Here is a 17984-nt window from a genome sequence, read left to right on the forward strand (position 1 = left end):
AAGTCTTCTCATTTGAACATCATGTAATAACTTATGACCAATATGCTGCATTTTTTTTGTAACCATGTACAGGAAGATACAAAAAGTCATAAATTCAGTAGCATACACTGTATTCATCCGTATAACTCACTTAAAGGGTTCCTTTGCTTTATTTAGCTTATTTTCTGAAATCGTTGCAAGCTTACCTCTTGTTATTGCAATTCAGAAAAGATAAGTAACTCAGATTCATCTACAGAGGGTTTAAGCTCCTAATCTGAAACATAACCTATATAAATAACAGTCATGTTTGCAGAGACTACAGATAGAACTCGAGGTAAACATATTCCTAAATATCCACCTGATAGTAGGGCTGTCAAAATAATCAAGTATGCTCGAGCTCAATATAGGCTTGAATTAGGCTCGAAATGAATCTAATAAATTCAAGCTTGATATTTTATGTTAGGCTTAAAAATAATTTCAATCAAAGCTTGTCGGCTCAATTACACCCCTACCTAACATTGTCAAATAATAACTTATCTCATACCTGGTAATATACAACATACAGCATATTTTCTGTACTTCTATCAGATATTCACCTGAAGGCAAGTTGTTCGTTAAGAGCTCCATCAAACTCTGTGTAAGTTAATAAGTTAGTAAGATAGTAATATCTTAGAAAAAAAAAAAAGAGAAATCATCAAATAATTATGAAGATTAGATAGTGGTACAGAATCTAAATATTAGTAGATTAAGATCAAGAGAATGTTTGGTATGTGAGCATAATAAATCCAGCACTTAATGATCCAGACCTTGATTTCAAGCTCTAACTTCTTACGCTGAAAGGGCAAAAAGAAAAAAGACTGAAGCTTTTAATTGTTATAAGATGCAATAATAAAATGTAGATAGCTGAGTTGTTTCAGTTAGATAATTACAAAACCAGACATATCAATGCTCTGACATCAAAAGATAGAAAGGTTATCCTTAAAGCTTTTCAGAAGAAGCACAAAGTTACTCGACAAAAGAATGGATTTTTACTATGCACTGAACCGAGAAATTAACCTGCTCTCTGAGGAGTCCATGCATTGAATCTCAAATAATTAACAGCAGGAAATAATGGAGTTCCTCCAATTTCCTGCAGAACTACAGATGGATTGTCCTCTTGCTGTACCAACTTTTTAACAAAACGGTACTCCACAAAAAACTTTAACATATATAATAACAATCAACTAGTTTCTTCTTACTGCAAGCTTGGGAAATGCATCTATGTAGTAAATCTTATTTAAGTCTGAAATCTTAAGACTAACTAATTTACTACCTATTAAACCTAGTGATACTGGTCTCATGCTATCCAAACTTTTAGCAATGAGAAGCTTCACTAACCAAAAAAGGAAAAAAGTGAAGCAAATCAATGACCGGCAACTGATTCTTTGCTAGGTAGCTCACCTTTTTAATACCTCTGATTGAGCTTGTTTGTACTTTGATGCCTTGCTTCCCCCATTTAGAGTAAGGTGTATACTCTTCAGCTCAGTTTAAACAATCTATTCAGAATTCTCTGTGATTCATTCAGAAAGCCTCCTCTGATTTCTACTCCTGTCCTCCTGATCCCAACCAGGGAGCGGTGATGTTTAATTCCTTCTAATCTTTGTTCTATCAAAGATGCCTCTTTTTTCTTATCAAATTCTCTTTTATGTTTGATGTTATAGAATTAAACATCCATAATTCAGACAATCAGCAAATTTAGCCATCAATTAACAAAATCTACCTTCTATTTATTACTAGTATTCACAAAACTTCTCTTCACATAGTGGATTAAAAGAATGAAATATTGGTTAAACAAGAAGAAGAGAAGAAATAGGATGAAGAAAAGTATCTTCTTTTATATTAGCAAACTTCTAGACCATAGAGAATTCCAGCATGCCTCTCTCCCTCATCTTTCCCAAAGTAGATCTCTTTCATCCTCCGAAACGCCTGCCATGTGAGCAAGCTATCCGATCCGGCCTGGTGGCACCGCCCCGCCGCCCGATCCACCTGCAACGTACTCGCCACCCGATCTAATCCCCCATACAAGCAATCACAGTACCTCATCATGTGCTTCATGTCAAACACCCGATCACCAAAGAAAACTCGCACCAAATCCAAAAATTCCCCCATTGACTTGGGCAATCTGCGGCAAGTCAAGGTTTTGACGAGATATCCGAAGTCATAGGCGCTATGGAAGGTGACCCAAGTGACCGAGGAGTCATTGCACACCAATCCAGACGACATCATTAGCTCCGCGAACTTGCGCGAGTCGATCCCCCTTGCGCGATTCTTCTCGAGATCGATCCCGTTGGCTTGGAGGAGCTCGATCGAGTCCGGGGCGTAGCGATCCTTGCTGAGATCGAAGTCAGAGAAATTGAACTCCCACACGTAGGTGGTCCCGTCGCCGCCGCCGAGGTCAGGGAGGTTACCGTTGGCATCGGAGAGTGTGAGGCCGACCTGGATGAGCTTGAGAGCGTCGACGTTGGCCTTGAGGAGCGCGTAGCGCTCCACGGGGGAGAGGTGGAAAGGATGCTTCCGGGGTCGGTGGACGACACCAGGGAACTCGGTGTCCATGGCGGCGAACGGGAACCGGTCGATGGCGTCGCGGATCAGCTCGAACTCTGAGTCGAGGTTGTCGGCCCAGACGGACCGGACCTGGATCGCCGCCGGCTTAGGATCGTCGAGGGAAGGCATCGATTTTGGTCTGTAGAATTCCGTCCTAGGATTTAGTAGTGAGGATAAGTGGAGAAGGAGGTGGAGTTATATATAACAGAGATCGAGAAGGGGAAGGGGGGGATGTTTCGGAGAAGAGAGGGAGAAGACCAGGACCCGGCTTCCTTTCCCACGGGCCACCGCCGCCTTCAGTTTCCATTTCTGGACAGGTGGGGCCCATTTTAAAAGGCTCCTCAAGATTCGCGCCCATGTCGGCGAATGAGGGATCCGGGCCGTTGGTTGGTGTAAAAGGATAAGAGTACGGGAGTCGGCATCAACGTGGAAAGCGTGTGCCGTGTTCACCACTAGCGATCACTAGACTAGAGGTGGGACCCCATGAGTAGTTTAGAGTAGTAGTGACGGGTTCGGTTCTTTGTATGGGAGTGGGGGGGTGAATTTTGACTATAGTGGTGGATGATTTGTTCAAGGGACTTGGTCTTCTCTCTTTTTATTTCTATTTCATTCAGGGGGAGGGAGATGCCTCACCCTTGCTTGGTGGCCGCTACGCCGTCAAAAATAGTTGAGCCGGCTCGAATTAGATCGACTCCAAATAGAGCCAATCCAAGTTTATCAGAATTGAGCTTAACGCTTTCATCTTGAACCGGCTTGATTTAGCTCAGCTCTGCTCCATAAAACTCAAAGCACTAATGTATTACTAATAGTCCTTGAGTTAGGCTTGATCTTAAGCCAAGCCGGCTCGATTAGGCAGTAGTCCTCAAGCGTAGTAGTCGTGTCATCATCTAGTCATCTTACAAGGCAACTAAGTGAAGTTTTGATTATAGATGTAAGCAATTAGTAACAAAAATAGTGCGGTTTAATATTTTGTATTTACGTCTATAATAATAGTAATAATAATAACTATTATTATTATTATAAATTAATTTATAACCCCGTGGTTAGGCGATGCCTTTTTTATGTTATATCTTTCTGAAAGATTTATAATATCCAAAATGTAAAAGAGTGAAAAAGAGTTAGAAGAAAAAAAATATATATAAGACTAAAGAACTTAAAACAAATTATGTTTCCAATTGATTTTGTAAAAATAAAAGAATATTTGTGTCCTTTCCTATTAAAATCAACGTTTGTCAGACGAATATGTAAAAGTTACAATTATGAGGAGTCAACATGTATTTTTATTTTCCTAAAAATTACTTTCTCCTAATCCATTTTAAATCAGTCAAACGGCTTGCCTGCCGGAGAGTAAACCGTTGACTGAGAACTCAACCGTGGAGCAGATACGGGGGGGGGGGGGCTCAGGTCAACCAAGGTTTTAGTCATCAAACTCTTCATTTCCTAAATGATTGCTGCCTTGAACCATATAAAGGTCCAAGATTAGCGGTCGCATGGAGGAACCGTTCAACAGTCTAATGTTGACCAAATATTTATCCACGTGTCCGTTCAATACTCCGCTAAAAAAAAGTCAACCACGAGAAAAGGAACGAACAAACTCCAATTGGTCCAGAACATTCAAAGTAGATATAATATTGAATAATGGTAATCACACGTGAGGTTTAGTTCCATATATAGAGTAAAGAATAAGAATGAGCATTGACTCCCAGCCTTATAAGATCAGAAAGAACTTTCGTTCGGAACCAGACCTGGGTAAAAGCTTTCATGAACTTTTAATAATTCATTGAGAAAAGAACACACTTATATATCTTGTAAGCATCCAGAAACAACATTATGGTAAATTTCACAATTACACAAACAATCCGGATTAGATAAAACACCTGACACTATTTTCCAAGAGAAGACAGTATCAGCAATTCAATATATCGGGTAGCGTTGACTGCCCCAAATTTTCTTACTCTTTTAGGGCCGTCTAACATACTATATATATTACTACTACTACTACTATGACAGATTCGTTTATTTTTCGAAGCTTCCACCTACTAGAAGAAGGTACATTCTGGGGGCTGAACAACCTTGCGGTTTAGCGGTGCTGCCATATCTTTCTTCAACTGCATCAAAATGTCCTCCATTGTGTAGTCTCGGTGCCAATTTGCCAACATATGGAATTTCTTGGGTTCAACCTGGAAAATTCACCACCTCAAGGTATCATTCCAGAAACACAAGCATAATATTTTTATTTGTCTAAGATTTGTGCACAACAGCTTAGCTTCTACTTGTGTGACAGTAAATAATCAGAAAAATTGGAACACTATCAATTTTCTGATAAGATTCTTCCCACTTGGTATTGATGACATTTTCTTAGAATAATCTTCAACTTGCATCTCAAATATTTCACTTGGTTTAAAGGGATCAAATTGTTCCATTGTTGAGATAAAAGATCTACTCAAGATCAAGATCAAGATCATTGATCAGATGTCCAGGTCGGTCCAGTGTCCAATCAGAAATAGATAGTAAAACTCTCAAGTTCAAGAGAAAATCAATTGGTGAATGTGAAAACCCACAAGTTAGGAGGAAGACTGCCATGACAAGAAAATAAACAGCTATATTGCGTCAGCAGTATTCTGCTAACTGGAACTGCTTATTAGTAAAAGTACAGGATTAGGATGGTTACCACTTACCACGCCAGTGTCAGGACTAACACATGCCATGCTGATCCGAGAATGAAAGCGAACGCTCGGGGGCTTGTCAGGGTAATCTTTATCGCAAAAGAGCTTCAACTGATAAATCCGCCCATCATGTACAGACTGCAGTAATGATAAAGAAGAGAGTTTTGCAAATTTAACCAAAAAAGTTCTTACTTTCGCAGAGTTCAAAATTTTGGAAGTCAGAATCAATTATATATCTTTTCAATATCAGATTCACTCCAGTAGGACTGCCCAATATAACTTATAAGATAATTTTGGAACTATCTTGTCCGTATATTTACTTATGATGCCCTTTTACCATGCAATTATATCAGAAAAACATGTTTGCACCCTTGCATACAGAAGTAATTGCGTCTAAATTCATCATTAAATAGTTTCTACTGAGGATCAAAGATGACCTATTCCAATTGAATAAGTATGGGTAAAGAATCTATGGGTGAAGATCATGGGATAAGTGCACTGAACAATAACACATCAGAACATAGAACAACAAGCAGATGCAAAAAGAACCATGGAAGACCAAACAAACAAAAAGAAAATCATTCACCTCACAAATGTAATAAATAACTAGAGAATAATCGAACTTCATGGACTAGTTCATCTTTGTCAAAAGCTACGCAGTATTAGATTTCTCTATTTATTATTTAGATTAGTCAGTAACACAATTCTATCAGGGAGAACACCCTCAGTTGTACACTTCTACAAGAAACTGTATGGATAACTTGTATCCAGAAGATCTTGGGAGTCATTCTAGTGCATATGTAAATAATTAGTAATAAAAAAAATATAGCTGCATGTGAAAATATAAGCATTAATTACAATGAATTAGCTAGGACTGAGAGAGGTCGGAAATAAGAATGGCACTGTCATACAACATGATAACATTTCGCCAACTAAACATAGATAAATTTATTTGGTTGACTGACAATCTTATGGTCCACTGCGTGAACTTCCAACTATCACACTTGCAAAAAGAAAAAGAAAAAAAAGGAAGACCAGATCAGAGTGACACCTCCATGTTCAAGTCAATCATAAATGACTATAGAAATAATCTATTTGTCCGAACTCCAAACTTCAAGGATAGTAAGATTGCTTAAAGTTGGTAAATAACAAGAAGTTAGTCACATGCTTGTTTCATATCTAAAAGGATAACAAAACAATCCTGCTGAACTGAGCACAATCAAGGCATGAATTTCAGATTTCAAAATATGTAGGACAAAGGAGGTAAAGGAGAGAGATGAGTATTTAACTATTTACAGAGTATGATACAATTGTACAGCAAGAAAATGAACCTTACATTCAGAGGGCCGATTATGGTCCCAGTCCAAGAGCGCATGTAGATGTCATCTCCATCGTCCATTCCATAGCTAACTGTGCCATCTCCAATACCCTTCTCTCCACGTTCAAGCTCCTCCAACAATCTGAAATTTCGAGGTACTGCATAACAAGTTAAGCCACATAAAAGTTCCACCCTATCAGAAAAGAATGCATTATATGCAAAGTCACATGGAGCTCTAGCCTGGCAAATACTGAGCATCTTGACACTTGATCCAAACACTAAATGAACTTGACATTCTAGGCATAGAAATAGCTCTATCTTGATGCTACTTTCTCGAGGCATTCAGTTTTTCTGTTCATATTTCCAGAATAACGTTGGTTGCTCAAAGATTTTACAATTAGTAGATAAGGCAGGTCAAACATGCTTATTTTCTTGTTTATCATCACCAAAAAGAGATGTATCATCCTTCAACATGAAACGAGACGCACTTGGAAGCTTGAACAATAAGCCGTGGAAAAAGTAGGAGTAAAATTGAAAGCATCAACTCGTAATGTAAGCTGTTTGACTCATGAATGAAAGGGAGCAAACATTTACTCAGCATTTTATGTACTGAACTATACTGTTGGATTTACATACAAAAGGGTGGAAGACATAGTTGTTCCCAATTCCCATTGTAGTTAATTGTCCAAAATCACATCTTAATCTGAATCAACCAAAGCATCAAATATTGCATTGTTAGGCACATGTGTTAGCTCAATATGCAAGTGTGAAATCCTCACAATCCCAAGAGGCCAAGAGCCTCAGGGCTTTTTATGTTTGTGGGTACCATGAGGAGATTCATGATTAAATGAGCAAAACTATCCGTAAAAAATGTAATCGACGATAATACTCATGCTCAATTCGTTAAGTATTCAGGACAAACTCAACATATAAAACTTCCAAACTGTACTCACCGTAAATTCATAGAAAAATGATTATAAACCAAGGCAGGAAAAAATGAGCAATTTAAACTGCCTTGTAAGAAAACAGCACTTGGATATCAAAATCCATGAAATCATCTTGTGTATATTTGTAGATCAATCAACAACTGGCCAAAACTAGACATTTTCACCTAAAACGTCTATCATACATATAGCAATAGATCTCACTAGCCAACAAAAGAAACAAAGCATGATCCACTATACGCAAAATTTTAAAAATTGATAGAAAAGAATCACTGCATTACCAACAATACTCGATCCCCCTGAGCCGATCGTCATAGCTCACAGATATCTCAGCAAACGAGAGAGAGAGAAGAGTAGGAATAAAGGGCAATCAACTATCGAGACAGGAATAGAATAAAGTAGTAATCCACCATTGAGTCCAAATGAAGTCAGAGCATTGCGAATCCATCTTTTATCTCTGATCGTCTGCAGCATATAATACAGGGATTTACTACATTCTATTACTTGGCTTCCTTTCATTGGCTAAAGGAATCACTCGTGTATACAGAGATCCATCTAGAACCCATTGATTTCAATCAAACGGCTGGTTTTCGTCCACTGTAGAAAAAAGGGAAAAAAAAAAGAGGTTACGAAGGAAGTAAAAAAAAAGGGGGAAAAAAGAAGAAGAGAAAAGTTAATGGGGTTGCTGTTCTAATACACTGTTCTTCCAGGTAGTCCCCTCGTTTCCTCTGTAGTCCAATCTTTGTTGAGTAGTTAACAAATATTATTGCTTTTATGGTAGGGTTCCAATGAACTATTTGCTTTTGTTAGCTATTGCACAATGAATTCGTTTAGTGGTATTGCATGGGAATCCCTGATGCTAAATCTTTCAAGTTGATCTTTTTTCCCCCCTTTATTTGTGAGCAATTTAGCTTTATTCAGAATAATGAGGAATCCATGATAGATTTGAGCTTATTGGGGAGTTGTTTTATGATTTATTGATTTAGTGTACAATGCTTTAGATATTAGGTTTTGGTACGATTCGGTGTAGTTTGCACAAATTAGAAGGTTATTTGTTAGCTTACAGTTGAATTGACTGTAGCTTTGATGATACCTTCAGGCTTTAGCCATATCTTCTTGTTAACTACGAGAAAATTTTGATCTCCGGTATTGCGTGGGATTGCCTAATCTGCCTATTACTATGTTCTCTTTGCTGTTTGAACTATTTCCAATAATGTAATCAAAGTAAAGTTTAGGAGCCACTCTGAAATTTTGCTCCTTCCCTTTTCCACTGCCTCTACCCTCTTTGTGCTGTCCTTTTATTTGTTTTGGCAGTGGACTAACTCAACAAAGTTACTTGGCTCCAGACCTAGAGATTGGATGTCCTCTTGGTATGGCTATTTGATAAAACATTTATAGGGAATTTACGTTGGATAATGTGCAGATATGCACATCTTTTATAAGATGAAAAGACACTCTGTTCTTTTCTTTCTTATCCTTACTAGATTGAGATCGGTGATCTTCTTTCAATGTAATCTCTTTCCCTGGATCATCGAGTATCTCAATTCTTATATTTTACCACATTCTTTTGTCCATTGCTTCACTGGCAAGGTACATACCTGCTGCTATTTTATTACATTGATTAATTTCTCATACTTAATAGGAAAAATGAAATGATTATTTTGTTGTTTGAGGATATATCGTGGAAATTATTCAGCAGTTAGCAATACTAGGGCATTTATATGAATTTGTGCAAGGACTCAGTACATCTTGATGGCACTTTTACAGAAATTGAATTCAGCACAGAGTAGGTAATTATTTTTCATATTGGCTCTCAAGCAAGTAGTGATGATCTTGAACTTCTGGTTTAGCTGTGATTTTTATTACCTAAAGAAACCTATTTGCAATGGTTTTTACCATTTCAGATCTTCAGGACTCATCAGTCAATGCCTTAGAACTTGGCTCCAAAACTATAGTAGGATTACTGATAGCTAGATTTTATGCAATAAAGAAAGAAATAATATTCTTATTAGAATCCTTTGAGCTTTATCAGCTGTGTGCAAGGCCAATAGGATCAAATTCTAGATGCTCGGGTATAGGTTGATATCTAGTCAAAGATTTGCAGTCATCTTATGCGGCATTCTGAACTTTCTGTTGTGCTCAAAATCCAATTTCATAAACTGTCGGGGCGCAATTCTTCAATGATGATGTCTTTTGATTCTTGCACCACATCTCCACATGTGGAATGTGCATGCACGGTCATGTTTTCTGAAAGTAACAATTTAAATTCAAACATGATTCAAGTACAATGCCATTGCCGTGCCATCTACTTATTTTCTGCTGCTTCTGTGCAATGCAGAATTTCTTATAATCAATCTTTTTCTAAATCCAAGTATTGTAACTATGCTGCGTAAAGTGTTGTTCTTTCACAAGTTTATCTTTCTTGGCACTACAGATGCTAAACAAACTTGATCTCACATATAATGATCTCTGAAGTTCTTACAGCTTACAGCCCTTGGATATTATAAAATATAAAGTTAGAAGAATGATGCTCTGGTTTGTACCGAGTGTGCTAAAAATCTACAAATCAATGAATACTAGCTAACCTAGTATGGATGTGTAAGTGCCAACTGAATCACAAGCTTTTATTTGGTTGTTGCAGCCACCATCTTAATTTCATATTTGATCGTATTAATGAGCTTTTCTGACTGCTTTGTTGTTTAATATCTAAACCTTTCCAAGTAACATAATTAATTCTTTTCCATATCACATACAGTTGTTAGCTAAACATACACATCCACCACCCGCAATGAATGTTTTCACTTTTCATCTTCTCTAGTCTCTTTCATCTTCCAGCCTGTTTGTTGCCCAACCAAAACCAATGATCCTTGTTACCAACTTTGAACTCATGAGCAGTTTCTGTCCTTTCTCCGTCTGGAGCATAATATTTGAATGCTGCGAATGTTCCAAGTTGATCTTTCTAGACAAAAGTTTAAGGTAAGTGGTTGGTAGTCCATTTATTTCCATAATACTCACAAGGTGAACCTAACTTAGAAAGTCCCCACAGTTAAGGATGTAATGCTATAAGCTAAGTATGAAAAGATACTTCATTCTAAGTATTATCTCTGTTCATTTCCATATTTAAGCTTACTGAGACCATAGCTAGCTAGGTGAAGGCCAAGCTCAAGGCTCAAGCTCAGGTAATTTATCAATCAAAGATGTCAACCGAGTTGTAAATCAATGCTATTTGAAATAATTGGGTGAGTCATAATCGAGCCGAGCATTTTGCTTGAGTGGCTTGCTTGTAGGATGTGCCTCAAGGATATTGCAAAGCATACAAGGATAATTACTGAGGAGGAATGACAACCATTAGTGTTCTATATGTTTTGACATCAGAAACTAGTTGATTTGTAGTTGTGAAATGTTCATATTCATCTACATGGCAGGGCTAGAATGAACCTTGAAAAGCATTACAAACTATATGTTTTCTAGAATCTGATCCTATCTCACAGTTCTCCTTTCTTTATGGGTTAATATTTATTCATTTTCCCAATCTGATCATGTCCTGCAGCTTTCTGTGTTAATTCTCTTCTTGTTTCCTTTACCCATTTTCTTCTACTCATTTTCGTCCAATATGATCAGTTTCTATCAATAGGAAGGGCTGGCATTGTTTGAGAAGAGGACCCTGTGAGGGCCTCCTTTTTTGGCTTCTGCCCAGATGGAGCAATACAATAGTAATTTGATGTTTGTATAAAATCAGGAGAAAGGTCACACACACACAAATAGAGAGAGAGAGAGAGGACGATGCTCATAAATTGTTCTTCACCATCTCTATTCCTCTTTTCTCAACCATCTCAATTACTCATGCATTTATTTGATTTTATTATATCTAATCCAAAATAGACCTGTCCTTTTAATGCCTCTAACCACCTCTCTCTCTCTCTCTCTCTCTCTCTCTCTCTCTCTCTCTCTCTCTAATCAGAATAGTGAAGCCGGCTCAAGTTTTTTGACTTGTTATGGCTTGATCCAGCTCGGCTCGAAATTGACTCGATTCTAGTTTGATTAGCTAAGCCAGGCTTGAAATTAATTGCTGAGCTTGATCATGAGCTATGTCAATCAAGCTCTGTTTGATAGGACTCGAGAATAATAATATAATATTTAAAAATTATATAATATATAATAATATAATTAATATGAACTTTTTGATCAAGATCTAAAGGCTCGTAATATTAGTTACTCTAGGGCTATATTTTTTAGCAATGTTTTTCTAGAAAGGATATATCTTTTAGTGATGTTATGACTACAATAGGAGGAAATATTGATCCATGTGTGCATTTAATCATTTTTTTTATTGCTTATTAGTTTAGGTTTTTGTAATCTCTACATTTTTGTGGCTAAATTATTTGCATACAAACTGCTGAATCAAGCCTAATTCAAGCTTGATCCAAACTTGATTTAGGCTTGAATTAACTTGAGTTCAAAATTAGCTCAAATTAAAATTGGATCAATTCAAGCTTGATTATGAATTCAGGCTCAAAATTAATTTCAAATCAAGCCTGATCATATCTCGGCTCAATCAAGCTCATCTCGATTACACCCCTACTCGCTTGTCTAACCAATTAATTTTAAACACATCAACAGTCTCAACACGTTTTTTTTCCCTCCTTTTCTTGAGGAAAGATTCTTGACGGCTTCTTAATTGAACATAATGCCTGTTATTGGAAAAATGTGCATGGCGACCTTATATCCTGACTCGCTGTTGACTTGTGAAGTGTAATTTCTTATAATACAGGACAGTGTGTATATGTTCATATAACTTGCAGGTGCATGTGGGGTATTTAGAAGCATAATTTGTATCTTTTGGATTTTACTCTTCTTTTTTAAACTGGTAACTGTACACTTCACCTCAATTTCATCTTAGACGTAAGGCAATCACAATTACATCAAGCTTTTGTTTCTCATTTTCCTAGTGACTTCCTTTTTTTCAGTAATTTGATGTACTTTGAGTAATATATAAAGTACATCTCTGATAAGCTTCCCCCTATTTATCAGGCGATTAGAGGAAAGTAGAGAAGGTGATTTATTTCTATATGACCTTGTTGAGAAAATTTGGGTTGGTCAGTCACAAAGACACATGCACACAAACAACAAGATCTATTAGAAATAATCTAGAAAGTAGAACTTGTAGCTAAGAATCAGGAATGAGAAAGACCATCTTTAGCTTCTTCTGGTCTTGTTAGTACTGCTATCCCTATGAAAGTCCAGGAGCACAGTGCTCTTGCACTTGGGGCACTTGGGGTCCTCCTGAGAGAGCATTACATACATAAGGCACCGAGGGCATCCAACCAACACCATCGACGTTGCCTCTGGGCTGCTTGACTGCTTCTGTTCGCCATCTGATGACACGCAGGAGCTCGGTGGTGATGGTGAGGTTGATGATGGCGACGATGACTCCCCGTCAGCTGCAGCTCTTGTTGAAGGCCCCCCTCTTACCCGTGATAGGTTTAACTGCAGCTCCAGCCTTGAACTTTTTCCATTGCTTCGGCTCATCTCCTCCCTGCTATAATAAGACCTTTAGCATAATGTTCATCTGATATGAAGTAGAGACTAATGTTGGAACTGCATGAAAAGGAAGAAGACAATACTGCGTTGTTAAGGCAACGAAATGGAGGGAGCAGTGTTTTCAGGTTGAATATGGTGGCATAGCAACTGAGAAGGCTAATTCTATGGGTTGGATGTGAGTTGCTGAAGCTTCACCATTACAAGCATGTAGGTTGGTTTGTTAGGGTGATGGTGTGTCACCTTCCATATTGTTATATAGTGAGCGGATTGAGGTGGGGTAAGAGAAGGTTTTCTTTAGAAATAATTACACTAAGACCCTTAAACTGTTATCTGTTTCTATATGTACCCTCTCTCTGTTTTTTTTTGTACATGTTAATCTCCTAAAGACCTAAACTATAAAAAATTTCTCATCCTGATGATATTAACAAAAAGCATCAAATAATTTTTTTTATCCTCAATTTTAATCTCTTTCTTTTCTCTAAAGTAAGAATAAATTGATCTCTACGAGGCTTAACATTGATCATGTGACACTTATATGCTATTTCAGAACAAGAAGCAGAGATCCGGAAAGACAACCCAAGCATCAGAAGCAAGACTGCATATAATAAAAAAATTTAGTAGATAACTAACAGAATTAATATTTCAGAGATTTTTTATAATTAAGAGAATTAATATTTCATGAAAAATAAATTAGGCCGTCCATATGGAAATGAGCAATAGTTCAAGAGTCTTAGTAGGGTCTCATTATTTTTTCTGTTATTTTGTTTTTACTTTTTCTCTCATTTCCATTTTCTTTATGATGCTGGCAATAAGTTGAGAGGTGTTTGCTAGATAGAATTGAAGGATTTAATGGATAAGTAGTGAAAATTGAGACTAGGAAAATGTATGGACTGTAGGAAAATAGACTCAAAGTGTGGATGCTGTCTTTCTATTAATCATTTTCTGTTTCTGTTAGAAGATAAACCTTTTCTCAATCCAGCTTTCTTCTTCCTCTGCCTTGTGCGTATTGGCTTGGATGCAAGACTTCGTGAGTTAAATGATGGGGACATAAAGACCCCAACCCCCTCCTTTTCCATTTCTTCACCTCTAATATCCTAATCTCTCTTACAAAAATGGTTATGTTTCTTCATTAGTAAATATGAGAATTTATCATCTCAATTTCCTTAAGGGATTTGTCTTCTCAATGACTTGATTTTGGGTAGTAAATGAAGCAATTGTTGTCTAGTAGTTGGGACTTCAATGGAGCTACTTTATAGTAAATGGACTTTACTTTTGATTCAATGAATGATACAGGCCAGCTAGATTTGCAGCTCATATCCCTTTGTTTTAAAATTATTACTAATAAGCACATATTAATGTCAGATTCTTTCACACATTGAATGATGTCTCTGCTAATAGTAAGATTCAGAGATGTGTGCACATCTGCAATTCAACTCTTAGCTTTTTCATGGCATCTGCAACACTGTATATATGTGTAAGCCAGTTAAAGCTGAGCATGCTTTTTTGGTTTGAAATTTGAGTGAGTTTATGATGGTGCATCAATTGCTGATATATAAATTTCCAATCTTTGTCCAGATCATTATGTGTGCACTTTATTTAATTTATAATTACTGCCAAAGATGTCTTTGCAATTGGTTTACATTAAGCTACGAGAAGTTATTGTTTCAATTTCTTATTTCCTAATCTCTTATATATTTAACTTTGTGTTAGAAAAAAAAGAGGGTGTTATGCTTGAGGCTCCAGGGAGAGCAAAGCATATTTCTTTTCTTTATCTTTTTATTTTATTTTAGTATAATTCACTTTTTGACTCAGTATTAGTTTGCTCCCTTAAAAGATAAAAGCGTACAAATCACCCTCTACACTTTTGAAAATCTACAGCTAAATCTATCTGTTAGTCTATTGTGAGTTAAATTAACTAAAGAAGTCAGATGTTTGGTAATGGTATCTGCATATTAAGTTTTGTGTATACAGACTAAATTATCTTCATGAAAGTAGAAAAGCACTTTTTGGACGATTTTGGCTTCTCCTTTCTCCTACTTAAAAAATAGTCTACTATCCCCTACTTTTCCATCCTACTTTTCAATTTTTCCATCTCAGATTTCTACAGCAGATTTTTCTAAACTTCCCCGTATGGTCCTCCAACCCAGCATCATTCTTTTTCTCCTATGTGATTTCAACATTGGTATTCTTCAAGCTGAGAGGGTTCAGAAGATGAGAAGATTGTGTAATGTTTTAGGATGAGAGGAGAAGAAATAAGAAAAGAGAGGAGAGAAAAGGGGAGATGATTGTGCAATGTTCTAGGGATGAGAGGAGTCTACAGAGATGAGAGTGGCTACTACATGATCAATCAAAATTATGTAACGGTAGTTTGGAAATTTAACTTCTCAACTAAGCCTAAAAATCTAAAATTTTCTCTCAAGCTATAGAGGGATGGAAAGTTCATTTCACAGTATTTATTAACAGTGTTTGAAAGATTGTAGGAGGCTATATATACACTTTTATGTTTTAAGGGGAGCAAACCGATATAAAGTAAAAGTACGTAAAATGTAATTTAGCTTTTTATTTTTATTTTTATTTTTATTTTTTCATTTTTTTTCTTTTTGAGAAACAGGGAAGAGGAATTCCGTAGCCTTAGCGCAAAGTGTACAATGATTTATCTCCACAATTGAAGAGGATGTTTCAATGACTCAAACACCAGGACTACAAGATGCACTTGTTTCAGGATCTTATCCATTTGGGAGCTCTTTTATCATCTTTTCTATATTGCAGGAAGCTTATTGCATAACCAAATGACAGCAGCCCAATTGGAGTCAATGTATTGAGCTGCAGAATTGGATACAAGTTTTAAAATCCCCACCTCCCAGTCTTGATTCCGTAGCGGAACAATTTAATACCAAGTATTAAAGTTTGATTAGAACTACCAACATAAATGGTATTCAATTGGTGTTGTCACAACTCAAGCACCAAGGCAGGTAAAAATTGGATGTAGCTAGTTATTGAGCTACATAAATAAGTTGCAATTAGTTGGTATTTGTGCTCAAGCCCATGTGCACATCTTTATTTCTGCTCAGGTGCTTGAAGGAGACTTGAGCTCTGACAACTGGGGAAAAATCTAACTAGTTCATTAGGAGCAGAGAATACAAAGAGAGTTTCTATGTGTATGTGTATGATAAGTTTAGTGGTGATACTTTGTTTTTCTAGGGTTTTAGTCTTATTGTGAAAAAAAAACTTCTTTTTTTTATGTATTTGCATATTTACTCCTTTTAAGATATTTTTGGAAAACATCGGGACTTTTATAATTTAATTGCATTAAATTTTTTAATTTATAATAATGGGTTTTAGTATGTGTTGTATACTTTTTTTTTTCCTGACTATTCATTCCCTTTAGCAAGTGCAATTTGATACAATGAAAAGAAAAGAAATATAGAGTGACAACCTTTTTACAAGTCCTCTTGGCGATAAATAGACTAAACTACGAAAAACACGGTATCAAGTTAAGCATAATACAAGCTATCTTATAAAAAAGAGAGGATAAGATAATAGTCTTGAAAATAAGCCTCTCACTTGATTAGCAGCACCACAAAGAAAAGCATCAAGAAGCTTAAAAGGGTAGCGCATGCAGAGGTGATTCAATGTCCTATAGCATAATCAACACTATAGTAGACCTGAAATACGAACCTGCAAACTAGCAACAAAAACTGCAACACAAAATAATAAAGAGATAATGTTGTCTAAGCCAAAATGTCTAATAGTGAAAGAACAACTTCCCACCAAGAGAACCCACAACAAGCAATGCTTTACGAAAACAAAGAATAACAAACCCTAACAAACAAAGTTTTGCTCAACAAAAGGGAGACCACCCTAACCACCGGGTGACAGGAAAACCACAATAGAGGTAGTGTCTTTAGTAAGCTGAGGGAGGGGAGAATGAAGGCGACGGTAGTGACAGAGATTGTGGTGTCTATTAGTGGAGAGAGGAGAGCAACGGTAGTGTTGGTGATGACTACAGCAAAGGCCAAGTCCAGAGATGAGAGTGGAACTCATCTCGCTTGGGTCAGTGAGAATAGCCCATCAGGACAGCGATGAGATTCTGTGAGGCGAGAAGGGGTTGGCCACCGTGGGCTTCGACGACTTCCGACGACTGAAGGAGAGAGGCGATCTCACAAATGAGCTTTGGCACTATGAGGAGGGCAGTATTGACGATGCTAGCGATGAAGGCCAATCGAGAGCAAAAGAGGAAGGGAAAGAGGAGAACAAGGATGGGTGGGGGAGAAAGGAAGCATCGACTAACAGCAAGGGCATCGGGTGAAAAGGGAAAAAAAGAGGGAGGAGAAAAGAGATGGATGTAGAGAGAGGAGGAAGAAAACGAAGAAAACTCCTCCCCTCCCAGCCGAACGACTAGGGGAGGGGAGACCTAGTGAAGGTCGACGGAGGAAATCCACACAAAAGGGAGGATGAAGAACGCATAACTCTTCAAGCGTCAACGGAGGAAAAAAAAACTCCTCTCTACCTAGCTAAAGTGGTAGAGGAGGGAGGAAGAAAATGTTAGTGACGACCAGCGGAGAAAAGCTCCAGGAAGAAAACACCAATCACAACTAGCAGAGGAAAAACTCCTCCCCTCCGCCTAGCCCTCAGACTGGGGGAGAGAGAAGGGAGAAAATGTCAGTGACAATTGACGAGGAAAAATTTTAGCAAAGAAAAAAAGTGGGGAGGAGATCGCCAAATCCTAGAAGAGAACTGCTAGGGCCGGCGCTATCAAAGAAATTTCAGTTGTATGCATTGTATACTTGTATATGTAAAATATGTGTATTCTAATATAATATAATATGCGTCAACTATATATATATATATATATATATATATATATATATATATATATATATATATGCACTCAGTTTTATACCGTGAATCAAAAAAAGTTAAATGTTAAATAGCAAAAGCTTTGCAAAGGAG

At 37.1% G+C, this 17984-nt stretch overlaps 2 protein-coding genes and 1 long non-coding RNA gene across 3 annotated transcripts; 1 reads left to right on the forward strand and 2 right to left on the reverse strand.

Annotated features, from left to right (window-relative positions):
- Window positions 1–1724: 1724 nt before the first annotated feature.
- LOC140782335 (probable CCR4-associated factor 1 homolog 11) lies at window positions 1725–2862 on the reverse strand. Its single transcript, XM_073128852.1, has one exon. The coding sequence runs from the start codon at window positions 2689–2691 to the stop codon at window positions 1858–1860; it is 834 nt and encodes a 277-aa protein (XP_072984953.1). The 5' UTR covers window positions 2692–2862; the 3' UTR covers window positions 1725–1857.
- Window positions 2863–4342: 1480 nt separating this feature from the next.
- Window positions 4343–7920, reverse strand: LOC140780571 (ubiquitin-conjugating enzyme E2 variant 1D-like). Its single transcript, XM_073126210.1, has 4 exons — window positions 7772–7920; window positions 6565–6704; window positions 5241–5366; window positions 4343–4742 (listed from the first exon to the last, which is right to left on the reverse strand). The coding sequence occupies exons 1-4, from the start codon at window positions 7803–7805 to the stop codon at window positions 4602–4604; spliced, it is 441 nt and encodes a 146-aa protein (XP_072982311.1). The 5' UTR covers window positions 7806–7920; the 3' UTR covers window positions 4343–4601.
- Window positions 7921–8092: 172 nt separating this feature from the next.
- LOC140780420 (uncharacterized) lies at window positions 8093–16272 on the forward strand. Its single transcript, XR_012107511.1, has 2 exons — window positions 8093–8200; window positions 15643–16272. It is a non-coding gene; the product is annotated as an uncharacterized lncRNA (long non-coding RNA).
- Window positions 16273–17984: the final 1712 nt, after the last annotated feature.

The sequence above is a fragment of the Typha latifolia genome, chromosome 1, assembly GCF_019914945.1.
Source record: "Typha latifolia isolate L0001 chromosome 1, TyphaL0001v2, whole genome shotgun sequence".
In the NCBI taxonomy this organism is placed as follows: Eukaryota; Viridiplantae; Streptophyta; class Magnoliopsida; order Poales; family Typhaceae; genus Typha; species Typha latifolia.

What these genes read in the sequence shown, in the direction of transcription:
- LOC140780571 (XM_073126210.1), bottom strand. Translation starts at nt 7,805, where the DNA reads ATGACGATCGGCTCAGGGGGATCGAGTATTGTTG. An exon ending in AGGGGGATCGAGTATTGTTG is followed by an intron (nt 6,705 to 7,771) that starts GTAATGCAGTGA and finishes CTTGTTATGCAG; the next exon opens with TACCTCGAAATTTCAGATTG. An exon ending in TTAGTCCTGACACTGGCGTG is followed by an intron (nt 4,743 to 5,240) that starts GTAAGTGGTAAC and finishes TGAATTTTCCAG; the next exon opens with GTTGAACCCAAGAAATTCCA.
- LOC140782335 (XM_073128852.1), bottom strand. Translation starts at nt 2,691, where the DNA reads ATGCCTTCCCTCGACGATCCTAAGCCGGCGGCGATCCAGGTCCGGTCC.